We start from the raw sequence: 24113 nt of genomic DNA on the forward strand, positions 1-24113 counted from the left end.
TTCATTGAAAGGAGGAATCACTCCTTACTGGAATTACTTGTCCATTCTTTAAGTCTGTAAATATGAAAACTCTCTTTCAATTATTTGCAATGTTTTCTCTGCATTTTTCACAGTCATGATTTGCAGACATGAATTTCTTGTATGGATTTTCATAAAAATAATGATTCACAGTGTGAATGAAAGTTTGGCGCCATAAACTTTGCTCAGAGTCTTTTTGCCCTCTGACTCTGATTAACCGTTTAGATGAGACAGACGATTCTCAGAAACATGTCTGGACAACTTCGGCAAAACTCAATCACAGCTCTGCTCTGTGTGCGTTTAAACATTCAAGCTAAGTGTTTCCCCAGGTTGTAGCCACAAATCACATGGGTTTTGATGAACGGTTGTGTCCTTAAAAGGAAATAAAGTACGTATAGATCATTGCAAGTGACGTCACTGAATCCGTTCTCGTAATTTTCACTGACTCCTAACAAATATGTTGCGCGTTTAATCAATTATATTAAAAAAAATCTATCTTGTAGTTGTGATTCCTTATGAAAGATAAAATCCTATCTTATGAAATACACTGCTTTGCCTAATGTAGCTACTGTCCTTTACTATCTTCTTAATTTCTCTAGTGCTCAGTGAGGCTTCTTAGTTTTTTCCCCTCTTTGGCTGAAGTGAGTTTAATGTTGGACATTATTGGGACTGAAGGTGGGCCTGCAGTGGCTCACTGCCACTGTAACATCGTCATTTCCTTTTCAAACAGTTAATGAAATGTTTATTAGTCACTTGGTTAGATTAGATTAGACTGCTCAAGTCCAAATGAAAGAAACCCGGAGGATGTTTTGCAACGCTGAGCACTGTCTCGTGAGGCCTCAACTGGCAGAACTGAAAGTGAAAGGGTTCTGCTACAGGGTTGGTCCTTAATGTGCATTTCAGTTTAATCGGTCTTCTCCCTTTGCAGAGATCACTGCAGCGTGAAGATGAAGTGCTATCGTTGTGGCCATGATGCTTTGGAGCAGACAGCCAAGTTCTGCAGCCAGTGTGGCCAGAAGCTGTATGTCCAATCTGCAAAGACACAGGGTGAGTACATTCATTCAGAAATGTGGGTTAATATCAGATTTTTACTGACAGGATTTAATTAATTAAGTCCACACAATGTATAAAATGTTGTGTTAATTCAGCATCCAGAGTTTAATTCGTCAGACATAAGAAGTTTCCTCTTACTCCACATTAACACTGATAACCTTTATGTGGTCATCGTCAGGGTTATTCTCTTACCTTAAGATGGCAGCGTCTCTGCGTTATCGGACCACACTTTTGTAGACAGTAGGACGGGTCGGGCTTAAACAAACAGTGTCTTTACATGCTGTGTAACTCATTTGAGATCAAGGTCTATACTGTGACCTGCTTTATGCAGAGTCCGTGGGGAAAATGCAAACTTGTGCCGCGTGACAAACTGTTCAAGCTTCGGCGTTCTTTGTTTTTAACCGGTAATTAAAACAGAAGTACAGATATAGACCATCTTGTTGCTTGATCAAGCCAGCAGCGACACCCGTCGACATGCTGTTGACCCATGAGTACTCAGCAGTCATTGCTGATTATGTAAGTGTTCAGTTCTCGTGGGTCGGACCACACCCACCTTCATACTTGGCCTTCATTTTGATCTCAACTACACACCTGTATGGTTTCATGTCTGCATCTTGCACCATTGTGACACTATTGCACTGACAAAATCAGACCACAGAGAGACACACAGACATATAAACATCTGGCAACTACTCAAAACTAGTGCTGCGGTGTCTCCAAGACCATATTTTGCCCTGATCGCACACACACACACACACACACACACACACACACACACAGACTCACAAAGTGAAAACAGTACCAGCTGTTATGGCTGGTAAGCAGTGAAAGGCCCAGATGGGATGCCAGTAATAACACGTGCAGCTTTTCCATGTTATGATTTTATTCATTCATTTGGAGATTGCTGTCAAAACAATATTCATTGCAGGGTTTGAATACATTATTCAAATCTTGGTCTCGACAAGGTCAGAGTTTATACCGGCTACATGATCTGATTTGATTTGGTTTTGGTTGGAATGCAAATTAGCCTACAGCAATAGACTGTTGATTACTCCCAGAGCACACAGCGCTGTGTGTTCTCATTCAGTCTAATAGTCACAGGCACTTTCACACGTCTCTGGATGCGGTCTGATTTGTATACCATGTATATTTAATCCAGATAAAGAAGACCAGCCCAAAGCCTTGGTGTCAGACTCGGAAGGTACGGCTGAGAAATCAGTGTCACAGAAAAACACCCCACCTGTGGACAGCAAGGATCCCAATAAATCCTCCAAACGACCGAACGATGAGACCATCAGCAACCCAAAGAAAAAGGTGAGTGTAACTCACTGCGCTGCCTCGCTTCCCAATTTTGACCCTGGAAAACATCATTTAGTGACTTTTTCATTGTTAATCTCTCAATTGTCAAACAGGCTTTTTTTTAATGTTAGGGAAACTCTAAAACATCTAACATCTGTTTGTCATTGCTGCCCAGTATTTTCTCTTAGTGCAAACAGTTGCAATTGTTTTGTTTATCAGTGTTTAGTTAAGTCAGAAACTACCAACTGAGGGCAACAAAAAGTTATTCTATGTGAGAGAATTTTCTATCACAGGCCTTCTGTACAGTCAGGCACCCAAAGGTCTCAAGGTTGGATAACACAGAAATGTCAGACACATTAACATAATATTTAGAGACCATTCTAGCAGACATCAGACAGGAATTCTCTTCTCCTGATGTTACTACAGAGGTAGCCAAGGTCTTATAGATAAACTGTACAGACAGATACCGGACCGATTCGAGGAAGAATGCTTGAGGTCTCATTTTAAAGGAATTATGTCAAAGGTGTCCTCGGTTAGAGGGTTGGATGTCAGGGCATACGTAGGTATGGGTATTTATACACCCCATTAGAAAGGACATCTTCAGAGTTTGGTGTGGCACTACCCTGGTTCACTTGTGGACATTGTGTTGCTCATCAACTTCTTCTTGATGCATCAAGCCTGCAATAAATACTTCTGCCTAAGACATCTGAAGTCTCCTGGTGAACTCCCTCCGTCAGCTCACAAGAATTTCCACCACATTCTACAAGGCAAAAATTCATTACGCAGGAGTTAAGTCAGAATGCCTTCATCTCTTCTATTGATGGCATTGTAAAGAATTATTATGATTATATTAAGGTTTGTTCTGCCTGTAGTTGATGTTTGGACATGCTCAAAAGTTCAGTTCAAAAGAGTCCATCAGTTCTAATAATAACATGCTAATTATCATGCACTTGCATAATTTGGAACAGCTTTTAAAATAAGTAGCTTAGATCTTTAGAAAACTAAAATCTGCCAATGATACCAAGAATATGTTGACTATAATTAGATTAAACATTAACGGTAAAGGAGTTCGTAACTCTGACCCTATACCTTCTGGTCATAGAAAAAAAAGAGGAAGAGGAACAAAAAGAAGAAAGATGGCAACCAGGGGCAGAAGACGAAGGCTGAAAGAGAGTCCTCTGACAGTGAAAGCTCAAGCAATGCAATGGATGAAACGCCAGACTCACTCCAAGACGGGCTCACCTCACTGGAGAGCGAGCCAAGTTCCTTAGCAGCGAACGCTCCTGCTGGGCCATCTGAAGACACACAAGTCATTCAGAGTGGAACCGCTGCCACCACAGAGGCAAGAGGCTCCGAGGAAGCTCCAGGTAACCCTGATGAGAGAGAGAACAATGCACCGACATCAACTCAGGATCAGACACAGAAGACGGCACCGACTGACAGCCCGACTCAGCAGCCCATCTCAGAGGACAGCAAGGGTACGACTCCTCAGTCAGGTTCAGGCAAAGGGACAGTGGCCACTAACCCTAAAGAGCAAAAGGAAAACAGGAAAAACTCAAAGAACAAGAAAGACACGGCCGCCACCAAACAGCCTGTACTCGACCAGAACGCCAACGTGGACCCGGATGAGAAACAGACAACAGATAACAACAGACAAACCAAACAGAAGGGAAAGAATCAACAGGACCAGAAACAGAAGCCTGCAGCTGAGCAAAAGATGGTTTTTGGCCCTCAAAGACCATCAAAGGTAATGCTGACTAAAGTGGATGAAAATGAATCATTCTCAACAGAAGGTGTCATTTTATTCTTTTAGCGTAAGAGTTTAAGGTATATATGTAATGCTACTTGAACAGGCTGACAGCACAGGCTCCAGTGTGGACCCAGAGGGGAGAGGAGAGCCCATGGTGGTTCAGGAGTCCGGCAGCAAGCAGGACTCAACCAAAGCTCAAACCTCAGACGCTGACAAGGAAAGTAAAGATGACAGCAAGGATGACAAAGAATCTGTGCCTCCACCCAAAAGGTGATAATGTATTCTCAGATGGTTGCACACATTAGTTTTAGATCAGCCAGTTTCATGTCTGTGTTATTTTTACAACATGTGTATTCACTGTATTCGTTTTTGCTTTGTAGGCTGACCAGGAGCAAGACCATTGCTGCACGTAACAGGCTCACAATTTACTTCCATGCGGTTCTCTCAAAAGATTTCAAATTTAATCCAAATGAAGATCGTATTTTCATCCGGGCTGGAAAGTGCATTGGGTCATGGGAAGAAGATGCTGTTGAGCTGTCTGTGAGCAGGTACTTATTTTTCAATGAAGTGTCAGTGAAGAGTCAGTGAGGTTCAGGTGGAGGTGAAAAAATGTTCTCTGTGACCATGTCTGGGATTCGACTGTTTAATTCCCTGCACCAGCAATTCAGAGAGCGCTTGCTGAATTAACACTGCGTACATTTACATTTCTTTTCCTCTTCTCGCAGGGATCTTGGAGAACACGGTTTTTTGGTGGAGGGCAGCCTGTTGACTGAAAAAAATGAAGCTGAGTCTACGTCGATACCATATAAATATATTGTCTATCATGCTAAAAAGAGCAAATATGAGTATGAGTACATATACAAACAGGATTCTACACAACACACCAACAGATGTTTGTTTGTGAAACCCCATCTCCTCAATGAAGAAGGTAAATGCAACCCTCATTTGGGTCATTTGTAATCACATCTGCCTGTTTGGTAACAGCATTTTGATTACTAATCTGAAATCCCATGTTTTTTTCTGAAAGGTGACTGGCATCAATATGATGACATCATCTGTGTGGAGCCATCGAAGGGCATGTTCACACGCCTTAAAGAAACGTTATGGCGTGAAGAAAAGAAGAATGTGATTCAAGGCAGAGAGATTGCTGGGAATATTATGCTGGAGACCATATTTGATCTTCTCAGGAGCTGGACTGATGTCAATTTGAAAAGTTTTCTGATCCAGCTGAATCAGTTCTTTGTGGTTTATGGGGAACCTTTCGTGTATGAAGAAAAACAGAAGAAATGGTCCTCCTTAGACTATGGAAAAGATAATGTAAGTTCAGAATCTTCACACAGTAATGTTATGCATTGTCCAGGTAAGGTAATCTCCAATGCATTCATTTCCTAGGTGAGGAGGATGCTAAAGGAATTCATGCTGACAAAGGTGATTCCTCAGTTGCTGAAGGACAGAGAGGGGAGGATGCTCTACGTTCAGGATCCCTTGAGGGCGGCTGTGATCATGCTCTGTGTCCATCGTCAGTATGGTATCAGTCTGGATCGTGCTGAACTTCATCGGCTCTGCACTGCACTGTGCCTGCCCAAACGTGGCAAAGAGGACTTTTTAGAATACTGGGCAAATTTTTCACAGGATGTCTCTGTTCTCAAAAAGTAGGTATCAAGATTTTTCAGTAATCCAGTAATTGTTAGTAAATTGAAGTGGCAGTTATTACTCTGTAGTCAGTAATGATTTATATGCTCAGATGCTCATAAGATGATCTTTTTTGTAGGCTGCCAGAGATGTTGGTGTCTCTGATAAATGCTGTGAAAAGAGAAGACATGCCCCGATGGATTCTGGTATTGCCCCTCCTACACCTCCTCAGAGGCACCACAAAACCCTTTGAGGTAACAACTCCTGGAAAGTTCAACCCATCCTGGGCAGGTTTGCAAGGCGTTGAAGCGACATACATGAGCAGTCAAGACAGGAAGTAAGAGTCCCTCTTTGCGAAAGTACAGCTTTCACAAACATCTTCCATTGCATTTATTTGGAAATCGATGGATATTGCTGTACATATGTGTACTTCCTTATCTGCTTTCAGGGCACTGGTGAATGTGATAAAAAGCCACAGTCATCTGATTGAAGTGGATGCCCTGATAGTAAAATCCTGCTTGTACTTGATGCCATTTGATGAGCTGATGGAGTCTGTCATCAGCATGAATGTCAACTTTGAGCTTCTGGACATGCTTCATGTTTTCATCAACAAGGCTCCATCGGATGTTACCGCCAGTACAGTGACGGTAAGTGCAAACCAAAATAAGAAGATATCTTTTTAAGTTGTAGTATTTTTCATTAAATGAATTGATGTTGTTGGATTTCTGTTCTGCAGACAGTATCAGATATTGTCTCACATATCCAATTACGCCTCATTGAAGAAAAATACAGGTGAGTTGCACTTTTAAATTTAGCAGATTTTCAGTAGAAAAAGACATGAATTCGCAGACAGTTTTGTTATGCAAATCATGGAATCACATTTCTGCATGGAAGGTAACATGTTTATCAGTGCTTTTATCTTCTTGTTTTGTTTCTAGTCGTTTTACTGAGGCTTATAGGAGAGACTGCCTAGCAATGGCAGTGAGACTGTTGGAGAAGCTCTGCAAAGGAGTCAAACCAGACTCATATACCCAGAACTTCCCTAATATTCCTGTAGCTTGTATGAATCTGGTTGCATCAGTGTCAGACTTTGTTCACTGCGACAAACACCAGGTATGTGAAGCAAATCTCTCAAGGCTGTAAGCATTTCTAACACTCCAATACTCTCTCAAATACTGTGTGAATAAATCTCATTTAGGAGACTCAAGAAGGGGAATCAGAGCAGCGATTTGCAAAAGACTTGATCTCTCAGGCGTTGGTCATTATGAGAGACTGGATCAGTCATTCGTTCAGAAGGGGTTTGCTCAACAGGGGTTGGTCAGCCTTGTTACAAGTTGAGACCACAACCGAGATTGAAGTGAGCAGTTTTGATATATTTTACAAATAAATCACAAAATATACATATGGATGCTCCACAACTCATCATTAGTAGAGAAAGATGGCAAGTGTCTTCTTTGTTGGTTGTTTCAGATGTGGAACAACATAATGTCCATCAACTTCAAAGACGAAGACTTCACAAAGCAATGGAGACTGACATTCGCAACGGATTTTGAGGGCAAGTACAAAAAGGTATGTGACGCACCTTTTTTTTTCTGATCCCTGGGTGATTTCTTTTGGTTCAACTATAAAATGTTTCATAGTTTGCACGTGTCCGTCTGGCTTTAGGAATCTGCTCTGGATCAAATCAAATGCTATTGCACAAAGATCGAGGAACTCCGTGAATCCCATCCACACGTTGCTGCTAGTATTGAGAAGTGTGCTCTTGAGGCTGTTACGTCCTTGTGCCAGGTATGAAGACTTCTCGTTCATTTCTAAAATCTGCACGTATTAACGGCATAGTTTATAGCAGTCCTGTCCATAGTAAGAACAATAACAAATCTACCTTTAAAAGATGCACAGTAACGTTTACGGCTGTCTTTACCTCGTTTGCAGAGCAAGTCTGAGGGGAAACTCTTGGAGAGGCTCGAGATTAATTGGAAGTTTGGCAAACTCATCTCAGCCATCATTGAGAAATCCTGGCCTAAAGACCCTCAAGGAAATTATCAGGAAGATGAGGAAGTGGTCCTTCAGCACCTCCTCTCCTGGACTGCAGCCAAAAAAATTTTCCAGCTACACGGTATTTCCCAAGAAACAAATAAACCATTAAAACAAGCACACACCAAATAGGCAAACACTCTAGGGTAGGAAGGTAGAATATGGTAATAGAAAAAGGAGTGACATGATCTCTAATTTTTAAGAGCAAACACTCTCCAACAGTAGGACACCAGTTTAAGTTAAACCTTGCAATTACTGAAGACCTTGACATGTAATTTTGGTCATTGCAGGCGCAGAGGAACAACTGATTGAGAAGCTCTCTCAAGATGCCAGGGACAGAATTGCTGTAGCCATATCAGCATTCACAGCTGTCAGTGATCAGCTGGTCAATGGAAGCATTAAGATCAGCCTGCTCAATATCATTTTGGAGAGGAGAGACGCCTTCCTGGACCTGCTGAAGATCGGTAATGATGGTCTGCTTGTCATGAAGAAATAACCCCAGAATGTGCTTGTTTCATATGATGCCATGCACTGGCCGAATAGAAATACTGAGATGTTTGCACTATATGTGGTTTAACAGATTGCCTCTCAGAGAATGAGCAGTACAAGGATAATGCCAAAATGAGGAGGCTGTTACAGTGGAGACTAGACGAAGTGAAAGCTGTGTACCATGAGAAGGAGCTTGTGGATGTCCTCTTAACAATGAGCCACAAACTTGAAGAATATATGACAGGTATGACGCTCGTGTCTGGAGAATGGCTTTGTTTGATCATGCAGTTGCAGCAAATTTGACATATTTGTATTTGATTTCTATCACAGTTGATGTTGCTGACATGGAAGAGAGGAAGCATGTTAACATTGAGCTCATGCCCCTGAACCACTTCATGGAGGTTCATCGAATTGACAAAATGCCCTCTCAAATTGCCGGGGTTGTCACCTACTTCAGACTGGATGAAGACATCAGAAACATGGCAGACGTCCTGTACACCTTCAGAGACAGTTATATATTCAAAGTGTGCTGGGAGAAACAAGCCAAACTCCTGGCAAATGAAGAAATGGAAGACGACAATCCTGATGAGCATGAAGTTGCGGACATTATGGCAACACCGCAGACTATCCATGATGACATTTTCCAACCTTGCTTTGCTGATTACAGAGATATCTACACTTGTTTGAAGAATGGCAGTATAAGGCTTGAGGAGGTAAACCAGCTCTTTGGCGCTTACAAGGGCAAGTACGATGAGCTTGCAGAGGACCTGGACATCATGTGCCGAGTTGATAAATCGACCGACAAACAGTGGATCCACAGCAGGGTCCACCAGATCGAGCAGTATCACGAGCTTCATCTAGCTGTGGCTTCAGCTCAAATTATCATGAAGGTCAAAGAAACGCTTTGTCTTCAAGGAGACTTCAAGGTTCTGGAGACACTGACAGTAGTTGTAAGTGGAAATATTTTGAACTAAGTATACTTACTCCACATTATTTGAAAATTCCTCTTTATACGGTGTGCATTAATTTACTGTATTTGAAGATGTGTACAGGTTACAATGCATAGAAGTGCAGTGTTTATATTGAGCCAGAACAACAGAAGATAAATTGTCTCCTGGTGATGAGTGTTTCTCATACCTATTCGGAAGTATTTGGGCAAAGTTAACTGACTTTTGTCTGTTTTCTCCCTTTAGAATGATGAAGACTTTCAGAGAGAACAGCTCCAGCGGATTGACAATGACTTGATGCAGGCAAAGCAGGTTCTGGTGGACATCACTGAGTCCCGCAGGCTGTGCCTAAAGGAGGTGGGACTCAGAGGACACTTTGTACAATGGGTCAAAGATGCACTTGAAGGTAGGAGTAGTTATTTTCTGCTGTAGTCACAACACCAATGTATTTTAATGCTCATTCAGGCAAATTAGTAAAGTAAACATGTCACTTTCCTTCAGACATCAACGAGTTGAAGGTGTTTGTTGACCTGGCTTCCATCTCTGCGGGGGAGAATGACATGGAAGTGGATCGTGTCGCTTGCTTCCATGACGCTGTCCTCGGTTACTCTTCAGTGCTATACGAGCTCAAACCAGACTCTGGTTTTCAGCACTTCAAAGAAGTACTCAAGAAGCTCTGGAGAGCTTTGGAGAATGACAGCAACCTACCGAAAAAACTGGTAAAATGATGCCTTTCTAATACTACTGCTAAAAATTTCAGCATGATGAAGTATTACAATTCGGCCTTTAGTCTGAAGATGTTCCTAAATTTTTTACCTAATAGCAGAGTGTCGATGCCATTATGACTCCACAGAGAGTTTTGGATGCTTGACATTAGAGCATTTAGAGGAGGATGGTTTGGGGTTTTCTACTTCTCTGTTTGTTAAGCTAGAGAACATTCCAGATATTGAGATTGTTTTACTCTCATTCACATAGAAGCTATCAGTTCCTTGCAGGTTAAGATTTTGCAAGGAATGCTTCTCTGATATACGTTACTAATAGATGATACAAATAGTAAATGAACTACAAACCCTCATATGACTGTTATTATCATACAGACAGGGAACTTGGGTTAAACATAACCCTTAATTTGTATTACACAGCACAATTAAGAATGTTGTGTTTTTTTCTAGCGGGACAGTGCACGCCATTTGGACTGGTTGAAGACTGTGAAAGACAGTCATGGGTCAGTGGAACTGTCATCTCTCTCTTTAGCATCAGCCATCAACAACAAGGGGACCTACCTGATCAGTGCAAGAAGTGTAAAAAAGGTAAATAACAAAATCAAGGATGATGGTGTCCCTATGTCCATGCAGCACAGAGGTCATCTCTGAGAACAATACTTCCCACAAACTGATGTCTACTTCGTGTGTTTCTGATTTTCAATCCAGTTGAGTCTTGACACCGTCCTGAAGCTGCAGATTCCAGAGGAGCATTATGAGTCTCCGCAGATGCGCTGCTATTCTCTTGAGGACCTGCGGGAGCTACAGAACAAACTCATGCTCATGTCTGGGAAAGGGGACCAAGGCCAGAATGAAGTTGATCACTTTGTGGAGGTAAATTGAAATGTTTCCTTTTTATTTAATGAACATAGGCTATTTTTTTTAGCCTTAAAGCTGAAATTGTGCTATTAATACTACCAGTGTTTCTGCTCAACGTCTATAATGTACTGTTGATGATAATTATGATTAAAAAAATAATTGAAAAAATAAATAAAAAACTAAAATAATAATAGCTATACTGATAATAAGTCATAGTAAGAAAATATTTTGTATCATTCAAAAGGGACAGAGCTAATGAAATGTCTGCATCAACAGTGTTGACTTGGAATTGTAATTGTTGGAATTGGACTTGTAATTAACAATGCACTGCATATGGAATAATCCTCATTAGCTCAACAACTGACAGCTATTCTGTGCATGGTGAGCTAAGATAATGCAGTATCTCCTTAAGTAACCTTAAGTATTTTAGATTTTGTTTACATAATTGTTTCCCTCTTGAAAAAGATAAGCATGCAACTGTAGCTTTATATTTATTTTACAGGTTTTCGCCAGTGTTCAAAGACTAGCTGAGGCGTTCATTGCCCTCTACACTGCTGGAAATCCTCTGTTCAGGCACTGGGAAGCACAAATCAACTGCTATTTAAACAGTGAGGAACCTAGCATTAAGATGGACTTCAACCTTGGCAGTGCTGTCAGCGTTGTCATTGTGGAGGGCAGCATAGAAGAGCAACTTCCTGAATTTTGCCGGAAAATGGAGAAATGCCTGGACTATTGGATGGATTTTGTGGACAAACAGAGATCCCAGTATTACTATCTGAACTACTACACAGCTGAACAGATTGTCTACCTGTGCAGCAAGCTGACTCAGAAAAATGTGACCATTGTAGAGGACCAAGTTCTCATGATGCTGTCCTTTATCAAGCCAAATTGCACAGCCTCAGACTTGAGGCAGGTCAGGCATGTACTCCAGTATGAAATCCTCACCAAACAAGAGGAGCAAAATAAGGACATTGAGTTCCAGACTTTTGCTGTGGTGCCAGGAAGTAAGCTGGGAGACCCAGACTTCACCAGTGAATTGGATCCTCTGCCAAGTCTTGTGGAGTCAAATGATTCACAAAAATTTGATCTGATATGGAATGCTTATATGAAAGACATGAAGAATTTTCTTCCAAACATTCTTGATATAATAAGTCTCGGTAGGCTGTTGGAAATACTGGCCAACAGAGATGATGAGAGTGAAGAAGATGAGAGTGAAGAAGACATGTGTGAGGATAACATGGGAAACCTCATAAAGAGGCAGCTGCCTCAAGGCCTGGTCACTGGAAATCCAAACCTCATTGTTTGCCCGCACGATGAGGTCTTGACATCTTGCATCTCCATTTACATGTGTAGTGAAGACGAGACACTTCCCACCTATGATGAAGTCCTCCTGTGCAACTCTTCAACACCATACGAACAGGTTGAGCTATTCCTCAGACGATGTCTCAGCAGCGGCTACAGGGGACAGAAGATACACTCTCTACTGTATGGAGATCTGCTGACTTATGATGTGAGCTCTAAAGTTGAGAACTTTTTTCAGCGAATGAAACTGCAAAGCAGGAAAGACTACAGGCTTGTTATCATCTGCAGCTCAGAAAGAGAACATGCCTACCTTCCTTCAGCCTTCAGCCAGTACAGGTTGCACATGATTCCTCAGGAGTCATTGATGAGGATGCAGTGCTACCTCCACAAACACTTTGTTGTCCCAGAAGATCAGTGTAGTGCTGCAGCTGCATTCAAAGACAGACTGTGCGTTGGTGTTGTCTCATCCAAGAGGGCTGGTGTTGGTGCGTACATATTTAAAGCACACTGCTATTTCAGACTGATCATTTCACTGATGGTGAATATTTCACTCCTAAGTTTATCGATACCTGCCATAATGACCTTTTTGTTATTAAAATTGCAGGTAAATCGCTCTACATCAAGAGGCTGTATGAAAAGCTGGAGCACTCAACCAAAAAGTCAACAATGATGAAATGCATTCGCTTGATTGAACCTAATGTTGATGAGAATGTCATCCTTCAGTCTCTGTTGAACATCCCCAAGAAGAAAGAACTCATGGTTTTCCATTTTGACATTACATCCTCGGTAATAATGAATCTTAAAGTGATGAAAGTGCTTAGCATAGTGTTATATACTACAGCCTTATTAAAAGAATATGTCTGGACAGCTAACGTATGATGTTAATGGACTGTGTTTTATGTGATTGAAGGTCCAGAAAGGTCTCCATGAGTTTCTTTTCAAATTGTTGATTCTGCGCTATTTGATGGACACTGAGGGGAACATGTGGAAGTGCAATGACAAGCAGCTCTATGTCATAGAGATTTTAGAGCCTACTGTCAAGTCAACCAGAAATGCCTCACGGCAGGTAAGAGTTTTTGCAAGTTTGGCACTAATGCTAATCATTTGTCATCTTATTTTAAACCATTGCTCACCCTATGTCTTCATCTTTGGTTTCTTCATAGGCTCAAACTGTGAACAGCACATTCACAGACGTGTTTCCAAATATTTTCTGCCGACCACCCAAAGAGGTGCTAATGCTAGAGATGAGGAAGCAAGAAGATCCCACGGTTGCGAGCATGGATGACCCACTGATGGATGACGAAGAATTCAGGAGTGCAGCCTTTCAGCGGCCATATCAGTATCTCACACGGTTTTATAACCACATTGATCTTGATGTGTTCACATATGGAGGTGTTGAAGGGACCCACGTGGAATGTCTTCAGATGCTTCTCATGTACTGTGGAATTATGGACCCATCCTGGGCAGAACTGAGAAATTTTGCATGGTTCCTTAACCTCCAGCTGCAAGACTGCGAGACATCTGTATTTTGTGATGCCACTGTCACAGAAGACACGCTAACTGGATTCAAAACCTTTGTGGTGGACTTCATGATTCTGATGGCAAAGGACTTTGCCACTCCATCACTCAGCATCTCTGACCAGAGTCCAGGCAGGCAGCAGATGGACATGACAGATGTCCGAGATGAGGACTTGGCTCCTTTTCTGATCAGAAAGAGATGGGAAACAGAACCACATCCATACATCTTCTTTAATGATGACCATAATTCCATGACCTTCATTGGCTTCCATCTTCAGCCCAATGAACAGAAGTCTGTTGATGCAATTGATCCCACCTCTGGAAGGGTGATAAAAAAGAATGCCATGACAAGGGCATTGTATGAAGGCCTGAAGCTACAGAGAGTCCCTTTCAACATCAACTTTGATAGCCTTCCAAGAGGGGAGAAAATAGAACGAGTTTGCAATGTTCTTGGTGTCCAGTGGCCTCTTGACCCTGATGAAACATATGAGCTCACAACTGACAACATACTGAAGATGCTGGCAATCCATATGCGGTTCAGGTGCGGCATCCCAGTCATTATCATGGGAGAGACAGGGTGTGGCAAAACAAGGCTTATCAAATACCTTTGTGAGCTGCGGAGGGGTGGAGTGGCCACTGATAACATGAAACTGGTCAAGGTGCATGGAGGGACAACTTCAGAGATGATTTACACCAAAGTCAGAGAAGCAGAAGACATTGCTTGTTTGAACAAGCAAGACTATGGATTTGACTCTGTTCTCTTCTTTGATGAGGCCAACACTACTGAGGCCATCAGCAGCATCAAGGAGGTCCTCTGTGACAAGACAGTCAAGGGAGAAAGTTTGACACCAGACTCTGGGTTGCAGATTATCGCAGCATGCAACCCTTACCGAAAGCACACAGATGAGATGATTCAGAGGTTAGAATCTGCTGGCCTTGGGTACAGAGTTCGAGCTGAAGAGACAGATGAAAAGCTTGGGTCCATCCCTCTCCGCCAGTTAGTCTATAGAGTTCAAGCATTGCCCCCAAGCATGATCCCTCTGGTGTGGGACTTTGGACAGTTAAATGACCACACAGAGAAAACATACATCCAGCAGATTGTCAAAAGAGTGGTTGAAAACAAAGCAATCAATCAAAGTTGCATCACGTGGATCACTGATGTCCTCTCAGCTTCACAGAAGTATATGCGGACAAGAAATGATGAATGCAGCTTTGTCAGCCTGAGAGATGTAGAACGCTGCATGCAGTCTTTTGTTTGGTTCTATGACAACCACGTCAAGCTATTTGAAGAGCTTGAAGAATTTGAGAGACAGAGAGAGTCTGAGGTCAGAGACCCTGTGCTTTGGTCTCTCGTCATGGCCATAGGATTGTGCTACCATGCCTGCCTAGAAAACAAGGATGAATACAGGCAGACAGTCAGCAAAAGCTTACCACCACCATACAGTCCGGCAAAGGTAATGCAGGAAATCTCACTCATCCAGGATTTACTTTTGAGCGGTGTGCCAATGGGGGACACTATTGCAAGAAACAGTGCCCTCAAAGAGAACGTCTTCATGATGGTTCTTTGCATTGAGCTAAGAATCCCTCTCTTCTTAGTTGGAAAACCTGGAAGTTCAAAATCTCTGTCTAAAACTCTGGTGGCAGATGCAATGCAGGGCCAAGCTGCTCATTCTGACCTCTACAAAATGCTGAAACAGATCCATTTGGTGTCCTTCCAGTGTAGCCCTCACTCAACACCAGAAGGCATCATTAATACATTTAAGCAATGTGGACGATTCCAAGAGGGAAAGAACCTGGATGAGTACATTTCAGTTGTGGTTCTTGATGAGATTGGGCTGGCTGAGGACTCTCCAAAGATGCCACTGAAAACCCTTCATCCCTTGCTCGAGGAGGGATGCATTGATGATGAGCCACTACCACACAAAAAGGTTGGATTCATTGGCATCTCCAACTGGGCTTTAGACCCTGCAAAGATGAACAGAGGCATTTTTGTCTCCCGTGGGGACCCTGATGAGAGGGAACTCATCGAGAGTGCTAAAGGCATATGCAGATCTGATGAAATGGTTTTGGAGAAAGTCAGGGATTTCTTCCAACCCTTTGCAAAAGCCTACCTGCACATTTGCCACAAACAAGGCAAAGGATTTTTTGGCCTACGTGACTATTACAGCTTAATTAAAATGATTTTTTCAGTGGCCAAGGCTTCTCAACGGAAACCTACTGCAGAGGAAACCATGAAGGCAGTGTTGAGAAATTTCAGTGGCAGGGATGATGTAAATGCAGTTAAGATCTTTACCAAAACATTGCGTATTGCACCCAACCTGGAGAACATCAGTGCCATTGAGTTTGTGAGAGAAAACATTCAGGCCGTCGGACAGGAAGAAGAATGTCGATACCTGCTCGTGCTAACAAAAAACTATGCAGCTCTACAGATCCTGCAGCAAAGCTTCTTTTCAGAAAGCAGTCAGCCAGAAATAATCTTTGGATCCAGTTTTCCAAAAGATCAAGAGTATACCCAAATCTGCCGCAACATCAACAGAGTAAAGATCTGCATGGAGACAGGTCAGACAATTGTACTCCTGAACTTGCAGAACCTCTATGAAAGTCTCTATGATGCCCTCAACCAATATTATGTCTGCTTGGGAGGGCAGAAATATGTGGACCTTGGACTGGGAACCCACCGTGTGAAATGCAGGGTGCACGAAGACTTCCGGCTAATTGTCATTGAGGAAAGAGAGGTAGTCTACAAACAGTTCCCAATACCTCTCATCAACAGGCTGGAGAAACACTACCTGGACATCCACACTGTCCTTAAAACAGAACAGAAGAGGATGGTGGATGAATTGGAAAGATGGGTGAGACTTTTTGTGTCTCTCAGCAGTCAAAACACAGCAGCTAAGACTTACAAGTACAAACCAGCAGACGTCTTCATCGGCTACCACTCAGACACGTGTGCCTCTGTGATACTTCAAGTAATAGAGAGGCAGAAGTACAGTGTAGAGATCTCAGATCCTGAGAGGAGAGTAGTGAACGAGGCTAAACTCGTACTGCTCAAATGTGCTACACCAGACTCAGTGGTGCGATTGGACTGCACAGGCCTTCCCAAAGTGGAGAGTGAACATCTGTCCAGGGTCTACTTTGAAGAACAGAGTAGCAGCTGTTTGGCTGACTTCATTCTTGCTCACACAAGGCAGGAAGGCAACTCCTCCTTCACAGAGGTACCCTTAAAGTTGTCATACAATACCAGTTTCAAATGCGATATTTCCTGAAATTGTAAGTCCTCATAGGGTCTCAATAATTGTAATTTTAAACCATAGGTGACAACATTCTCCAGACTTTTGACAGCATCTGACTTGGAACCATTGAAACAAATGTTGCATAGTGTTGAGCTTCTCTCACTCCAGCAGTTTGACACAGAGCACTCCTTCCTGAAGAAGATCAGGTTTGTAAGGATGCATGTATAGAAAAACACTGAAGAATTATGTGCAAAAATATACCTAACCCCTCTGCGCTTGAGGTATGATTGCAGTGTAAAAATCAAATCCCCGTTTTCTTGTAGGAACTTCCTCACTGCTGAAAATGGAAGCAGTAACACTGGACCCTGCAACAAGATCCTCATCATTCAGAGTGATTTTGATGAAGCCTCTCATAGTGCCAATCTCATTGCATCTGCAAAGTAGGTCCAACATTTCCTCTCTTTTGGGTATCCACCACTGTGAGGTTTTGTTATGTTGAGTTTTGCTGTTCATTTTTAGGTACTCCTCCATAAATGAAATCAACAAGGTAACTCAGGAGAGCATGGGGAGCAAGGTGTTTGTCTACTTTATCACCAGACTGCCAAGAATGGAGGGAGGGACTTCCTATATTGGTTTTCATGGAGGTGAGGGTTCTATAACTTGTGAATTGCTTGTAATTATTACATTTTATTGTTATCACATTGTTTGAAGAATAGAGACTAACCAAAGACATGTTGATTTTTACAGGCCCTTGGAGATCAGCTCACATTGATGATCTCAGACGGTCAAAAGACATTGTTTCAGACATCAAAGCCTTGCAAAACATGACAATCAGTCAAATGTTTGAAACAACGGCGAGTCAGCCAGAAGGTAACGGATTGATCGTTTCCTGAATATAAAATATTTTTACATTCCAATCTTTTTGCGGCATTAAATTACAAAGTATTTTTCTACAGCTATGGAGGTGGATGACATGCACACTGAGAATGAGCAAGATAAAGTGGAGTTCGAGCAAAATGTGAGTGCAAACAACATATATATCAGACATTTGCTGCTGTGGCAAAACCACAAATTGACAGTATATATTTTTTTTGCCTTCAACTGAAAACTTACACTTTTAACATTGGACAAACATGCATCAATTTTAGAAGAAAAAGTGTTTTCTTTCATTCCGCCACACACTGTTGTGTGACAGCAATGACAGTTTTTGACCAGTGTGCCCTCCTGCTGCAGGGCTGTGAAAATGTTGTGGACACTACAGCACTGTTGCGGAGCTGTGTGCAGAGTGCAGTGGGCATGCTGAGGGACCAGGTGGAAAGTGGCTTCCGCAGTACTCGGAGAGTTGAGATCCTGCTGACACTCCTCAGTGACCATGATGATATAAAAGGTACTAACAACAGCTTTAGTTCAGTATTTGCTTTTTGTTAAAAGAGTTGCAGCGCTCATCATGTTATCTAACTCTTGTCAGGTGAATTTCTACAAACTGTGAAGAGACATCTTCACTCACTTCTGGCAAATCATGAAGGCAACACATTCTCATCCATCAAAAGCAACTGGGTCATTAAGGAGGCCTCAAACATTGATGCCTTGCAAGAAGGAGGCACCTTCAGGTGAGTGCTTCAGCTGCAGAACATCTGTGTTTGTTGTATATACATATTCCTACTTTTTGGAACAGCAATGTTAACTTTTTGTGGTTTTGACAGGCACACCTTATGGAAGCGTGTTCAGGCTGTGGTTGTCCCCTTCTTGGCGCAGCTGATTTCAGTCATTGACCGTGACCAAAACTTGGACATCCTGCTGGATAGAAGTTGTGGCGAATCTGTCAAGAGACTGTGGTTAGATATCTTCAGCAATGATAAGCTGCTAGAAATCCCACAAGTAACACTTGACCACAAGTAAGTGGTGGTACTAATGCAGTTTGCATGAAGGATACCAAATTCCTATCACTAAAAATGTTTAACATACTGTTTACTTTGCACAATCAAACTCCTTGTTATTCTCTCTTTTCACAGCTCCGAGACAAGAACAATCCTTGTACAGAACTACATTGTCCAAGAGAGGAACATGAGCTGCAGCATGCCCTTCAGTTGGAGGATCAAGAACTACCTGGAGGAACTGTGGGTTCATGCACTTCAACATGAAGGTAATGGTCTGTTTTCAGATACTCTGCATAATTAGCATGTCGCTACTTTGGTGATGTTGTGACTTTTTGCATTTACATTAAATGTATATATCTGTTAGGCCACACTCAACAAGAGTTTGATGAGTTCTTTTGGAAGACACCACTTGGGCGATACATTGCGAAAACAGACCCAGAGATGCAGATGGAGCTTTTTCACCGCTACCTTCAGGATTTCATCTGCATGACAATGAATGTGACATGTCAGGAAGATCTGCAGGTTTGTTTTTTGTAACACTTGAAGCCCTTGAATTTCAGGCTACATCTGTATGATGATGTGGCCAAGTACATACTAATGCACATTATTTGCCTTTCTAGGTCCTATGTGGTGCCTTGAATTGTTGTGTCAATGAGCTGCGCTTGCAGCTCAATGCCACAGAAACAGCAGCATCTCTTCCATGGGTCCACGCTGCTTATCATGAGTTCAAGAACCGACTGCAGAACCTCTCCAGAATGATCTGCATTGAGCCTCAGGTGATCCAGCACCTCTTGGAGAATCATCATTCCAGACATGGGGTAGAACTGGTGAGCTTCTAAAGACTTTTAAATTATTTTAAACAATACTTTTTTTTCTCTACTTCAATGAATTTGGCATGTAAGATATTGACTTTGATATGACATTATTCTTGGTAATATTTATTTACATTGCCTTGGTGGCCAGCGATGTGTAGTGATCATATTCCCCCTGTCTCCAAGGTGCTCGATGTGTATGCTGCTTTTGCATGTGTGGAGTACCTGGAGCCAAGAGTCCTTGACACAGATGCACAAAGACAAGCCTGGCTCAGGCAGGTTAAGAAACTCCAGGTTCCCATTGAGCTGATCTGCTCAGAGGACAGTGTGAGACGCTATGGCGACAGGAGCAAGGCAATCGTCTGTAGAGTCCAGTAAGTCCAGCTTAACTAAAAATATTCAAGTTGTCTAATTGGGATGGTTGCATAGAACTTTTTTGTGCTTCTGTGTTCTTAGAGCTGCATGGAATCGGATATTTTCTCTCTCTCTATTTGTGGAGCGCATGCTGTTGGGCATTGAGGAGATAGAGAATAAGTTGACACCTTTAGTTTTGGAACATACAAGAAGGTTTGGCCAGGTTGGTTCTTTGTACTTACCTGAATTTCCATGAGAAGAATTCAGTGAGTTACCATAAAAATGCAACTGAATTTTGTCTGCTCTATCGTGAAGGTACTGGAAAAAAACTCAGACCTCAAAACTCATCAGGCATTCGAGGCAGTGGTTGCTTTGCTCAAAACCTGCAAAGATGGAGCCATTGAACGCATATTCAGGTAGAAATTCAGTTTTCTATCTTTGCATTTTCGCAGCCACTTTACTCTGCCTCGACCTTGATTCTTAACCTCTTGTTTATGTTTTATCCAGGTTTGGTCTTAGGCTGTGCCCCGTGTGTATGGGAGATCCCCAAGATCCACTCTGCCTGCCATGTGAACACATCTACTGTGTAGCCTGTATCAAACAGTGGTTGTGCCCTGGTCAGATGTACTGTCCCCTCTGCATGCATCCAGTTGACGATGACTTCCCCATGGTTCCTTCAGACACCATAAGGTTGGTAATTGCATGTGGATTAGAACTACAGGCACTGATTTTAATTTGTCTTGTTGCTCTGGTATGCACTGGTTCTGTACACTGATCCTGATCTAAATCCTTTCATGTACAATGTGCTGTTGTTAGTCTCGGTAGTGCCATGCTGCATGAATCTGTCTTGTCATAAATTGTAATTCTGTCTCTTGTTTTGTGTAGGATTCAAATCAAACAACATGCTTGGTTCAGAAAGCAGTGCAATGCTTTCTTCATAGACCTGGTGTCCACTGTGTGCTTCAAGGACAACTCTCCTCCCTGTTCAGATATCATTCTCCATTTGCTATCCTTTCTCATGGTGGAGGCAGAGATTGTGCCCCTTCTCAGAGGTAGGACACTGTTCTAGCCTTGGTAACTTGTTTGTGTGCACAACCATATCTCCTCCTCAGGTTTTGTCAGCTCTGACTATCCTTTTTTGGTTTATTTGCCAGGTAATCGACAAATGCTGACAAAGGCGCTCTCCCCATTTGATGACTCTGTGGATAAAAATCCAGTGGTTCGGTCAGTAGTGCTCAAACTCCTGCTGAAGTACAGGTGAGATGCTATGGTTGCACATTGCACGGTACACTTTTAACATGTTTAGCTGTGTTTCTCATTTTCTGTATAAATTTTGCTGTTTCTGAAGCTTCGATGAAGTTAAAGGTTACCTGCAGCAGCATCTGGTGGCAGTCGAGCAGAGCAACATGTTGGAGGAGACGGACAAAACTGAGCTGTACTTGTTGTACATTAACTGTCTGGAGGTATCACATGAATTCAGACTCCACTGTATATTTGAAATAAAGCCTTCCCTTAGTTCAGCAGCACTTTTTAAGATAAAGAAAATACAAATGTGCTTGATCACACATGTGGATTGTAGTATCTATGTTGTTTTCACATGGCATGTTAACTTTTTTTACCTTTTCATTTCTCAAGGATTCCATGTTTGAAAGGTTGCAGTTCAGGTCCGTTGCAGACCAGCAGGTGTGTCTGCAGCATGAAAGTGCCTTTCTGACTGACTACCTGCAGTCACAGTCTGCTGAGACAGCCACCGTGGAGTATCTGCAGCAGGTGGCCAGAGTCCGGATGGACCTGGATATGGCTGCTAGCCTCATCATGGAAAAACTAAGAGCCAGAGGTGTGTCAGTTTTGATAAATTACAGGTTTTTCATATACTGTACACCTATCAGTGACTAAAAATGTAAAGACATTTGTAATTGATGCATGTTTTTAGGCTGGTTGTTTTACCGAAACGTCATTCCTTTTGTTTTTAAACATCCCAGGGGCTGAGAACAGTGGTCGAAGTGGAACCACAGCCTTCCTGGCCAGTGTGGTGAACTTGTGTAGGCGCAGTGGGAACAACTGGTATCGTGTCTACTTGATCCGTAAGATCTGCAGCCAACATGGAGTCGAGTTTGTCTTGAAGCTCCTCAAAGAGGATACAATGAGCTGGCTTTTCCCTGAAGAAGTTCTGCAAAAGGTTCAATTATCCACATTGTCATTTTCAGTGTTAGTGCCTGAGTGAAGGCACATTTGTGATCTAAATGGAGTACCAGCAGTAATGGAATAATCTGGTTCACTTTTCATTACACCCAGAGTGAAGAAGCCACTCCAATAGACCAGTATCTTGTGTGTGGGGAGCACTACAAAACTATCAGAAATGCAGTGGCAAAGGTAGTTATGGAAGGAAAAGTGGACGGACTGGAAGAGATCTGTGAGGTAATGTAACATCTCTTTCTTGTAGTGACTCAGATCAGGTCCGTACTCCGTCTTTATTTGCATGTTTACACTGCTACGCTTTTGCTTTTTCTTCATAGGGGTGTGGATGTTCACCACAGCAGACAACAGTTTATCTTCTGTTGGCACTGTACAGAGAAGTCACCACTCTCTACAGAGAAGCCAATGCTAGCTTCCACCCCAAGCCTGAGGTAGACCCTTACATTAATACCCACTGAGCTACCCTTATATAATCATCTTTTATCATATTTCAAGTTTCTTTCAAATAATATTCTGCTTGCAATTGTAAATTAAATACAAATTGTGCAGTTCTTTAGTGGACTTTTCTGTCTGTGTCAGTATAGTACATATATATGTTTATGTGTCTTTGTACCTACAGCAAGTGGAAGGCCTGGTCACCTACATCCAGGCCTGCCGATTCCTTGCCAGCCCAGAGCTGAAGGCATTTGCCCGGTCTCTGGTAACCAACCAGCTTAGCCTGTTGATCATTCGTCCCGGGACCTCTGGTGACCAGTGTGTGTTGGTGGACTTAACTATTCACCTGGCTGCTGTCTTGCTCTGTGGGAACCATGGGATCTTGACTCCACTGCAGCAGCTGGCAATGGCACCTGCCAACATGCAGGTGTGTACTATTGGCAGCTGCTTTCAGTGTTTGGCATCTAGGCCCTCTCTTCTTTGAAGTGAGTTGGATGTTTTTATCTGTCGGTACAGGCGGCCTTCTTGCCTACCATGGCAGACGACATGTTAGTAGTGGCTCAACAAGCTCTGGGACAGTTGCGGTGGTACCGTAAGTCACAGGCAGAAAACAATTTCAAATTTTAAATATTGTTTAAGAATCTATACAGTCATGTTAAACACATTCATCTTAAATTTTGATTTGATGTTACCATAGATTGTCGAAATGGTCACCCCTGCACCATTGGAGAGGTACGTTATGTTCTGTCCAACTCATAATAAGTTTGCAATTTTTAGTAGTATTCTTCTCATTCTTTGTGTATCTTTTCCTCTAGTGTGGACAGCCCATGCAAAGAAGCCATTGTGTGGACTGTGGTGTTGAGATTGGAGGAGACAACCACCAGCCCGTGCAGGGATTTCAAGCTGTTCAGTTGCAGTAAGTTATAATACAGAAGACAGTTAGCGTATATTTTGTTAGGTTTTGTATTTATTTATGAATTGTCTTCTGACAGGGGTGACCGCACTCAGTCAGGCCACATCCTCGGCGACCCCAGACGCAGGGACAATCCAGACATGCTGGACACAAAGAGCATTTCCCCTGTTCCCTTCACTGTTGTCCGCATGCTCACTCACATGGCCATGCTGCTCGGTGCCTGCAGCCACCTGCAGGTAACTTGGACAAAATCATGAGTTCACTTCTAACGGAGATAATTTCTTCCTGCAATATTTTTCTTGACTATGACTATGCAATTGTAGGTGAAAAAAAGGCTCACAAACCCCATTAGTCTAAAGTTACCGCACTGTTGATGCTCTGCTCTTCGTTTTCAAGAGGTCTGATCAGTCATTCACTTTCTTCGTGTTTCTAGTCTATCTCTGCCATCATTAAGCCACCGGTACCTCAACCAGATACATTTCTACTTGCTCACCTGCGAAAGGACTTGCAACATCTTATCAGATGCCTGGGTAAGGGGACGGATGACACAGTCAGCACTGTTCACCTGCTCATCAGCAGCCTCCTGGAACTCCAACAGCAACAACAATGTAAGGAACAACTTACAACAAATGTATTGGAAGACATAATGATGCCAGAAATAAGCTGAGTTT

At 42.5% G+C, this 24113-nt stretch overlaps 1 protein-coding gene across 2 annotated transcripts in view; it reads left to right on the forward strand.

Moving 5' to 3' along the window:
• LOC143333770 (E3 ubiquitin-protein ligase rnf213-alpha-like) overlaps window positions 1–24113 on the forward strand; it is a 29928-nt gene that overhangs the window by 671 nt on the left and 5144 nt on the right. For both annotated transcript variants that reach the window (XM_076752054.1, XM_076752055.1), the window contains exons 2-56: window positions 947–1065; window positions 2231–2385; window positions 3473–4117; window positions 4224–4390; window positions 4501–4668; window positions 4846–5048; window positions 5148–5437; window positions 5513–5772; window positions 5892–6089; window positions 6201–6399; window positions 6489–6544; window positions 6691–6865; window positions 6951–7109; window positions 7223–7321; window positions 7418–7540; window positions 7685–7868; window positions 8077–8250; window positions 8367–8519; window positions 8606–9225; window positions 9469–9628; window positions 9724–9941; window positions 10395–10532; window positions 10653–10817; window positions 11305–12589; window positions 12709–12890; window positions 13015–13170; window positions 13268–16837; window positions 16937–17061; window positions 17179–17295; window positions 17375–17499; window positions 17603–17725; window positions 17812–17873; window positions 18089–18242; window positions 18324–18465; window positions 18559–18750; window positions 18868–18998; window positions 19097–19254; window positions 19353–19559; window positions 19731–19918; window positions 20001–20121; window positions 20214–20314; window positions 20406–20588; window positions 20784–20950; window positions 21053–21155; window positions 21247–21361; window positions 21534–21735; window positions 21881–22077; window positions 22194–22316; window positions 22415–22525; window positions 22714–22956; window positions 23046–23121; window positions 23227–23261; window positions 23345–23445; window positions 23522–23678; window positions 23876–24050. In XM_076752054.1, the coding sequence (XP_076608169.1) occupies window positions 966–1065; window positions 2231–2385; window positions 3473–4117; window positions 4224–4390; window positions 4501–4668; window positions 4846–5048; window positions 5148–5437; window positions 5513–5772; window positions 5892–6089; window positions 6201–6399; window positions 6489–6544; window positions 6691–6865; window positions 6951–7109; window positions 7223–7321; window positions 7418–7540; window positions 7685–7868; window positions 8077–8250; window positions 8367–8519; window positions 8606–9225; window positions 9469–9628; window positions 9724–9941; window positions 10395–10532; window positions 10653–10817; window positions 11305–12589; window positions 12709–12890; window positions 13015–13170; window positions 13268–16837; window positions 16937–17061; window positions 17179–17295; window positions 17375–17499; window positions 17603–17725; window positions 17812–17873; window positions 18089–18242; window positions 18324–18465; window positions 18559–18750; window positions 18868–18998; window positions 19097–19254; window positions 19353–19559; window positions 19731–19918; window positions 20001–20121; window positions 20214–20314; window positions 20406–20588; window positions 20784–20950; window positions 21053–21155; window positions 21247–21361; window positions 21534–21735; window positions 21881–22077; window positions 22194–22316; window positions 22415–22525; window positions 22714–22956; window positions 23046–23121; window positions 23227–23261; window positions 23345–23445; window positions 23522–23678; window positions 23876–24050 (13936 nt within the window). In that variant the 5' untranslated portion in view covers window positions 947–965. The remainder of the gene's footprint in view (window positions 1–946; window positions 1066–2230; window positions 2386–3472; window positions 4118–4223; window positions 4391–4500; window positions 4669–4845; window positions 5049–5147; window positions 5438–5512; window positions 5773–5891; window positions 6090–6200; window positions 6400–6488; window positions 6545–6690; window positions 6866–6950; window positions 7110–7222; window positions 7322–7417; window positions 7541–7684; window positions 7869–8076; window positions 8251–8366; window positions 8520–8605; window positions 9226–9468; window positions 9629–9723; window positions 9942–10394; window positions 10533–10652; window positions 10818–11304; window positions 12590–12708; window positions 12891–13014; window positions 13171–13267; window positions 16838–16936; window positions 17062–17178; window positions 17296–17374; window positions 17500–17602; window positions 17726–17811; window positions 17874–18088; window positions 18243–18323; window positions 18466–18558; window positions 18751–18867; window positions 18999–19096; window positions 19255–19352; window positions 19560–19730; window positions 19919–20000; window positions 20122–20213; window positions 20315–20405; window positions 20589–20783; window positions 20951–21052; window positions 21156–21246; window positions 21362–21533; window positions 21736–21880; window positions 22078–22193; window positions 22317–22414; window positions 22526–22713; window positions 22957–23045; window positions 23122–23226; window positions 23262–23344; window positions 23446–23521; window positions 23679–23875; window positions 24051–24113) is intronic.

Source organism: Chaetodon auriga, chromosome 16 (assembly GCF_051107435.1).
Source record: "Chaetodon auriga isolate fChaAug3 chromosome 16, fChaAug3.hap1, whole genome shotgun sequence".
Lineage (NCBI taxonomy): Eukaryota > Metazoa > Chordata > Actinopteri > Chaetodontiformes > Chaetodontidae > Chaetodon > Chaetodon auriga.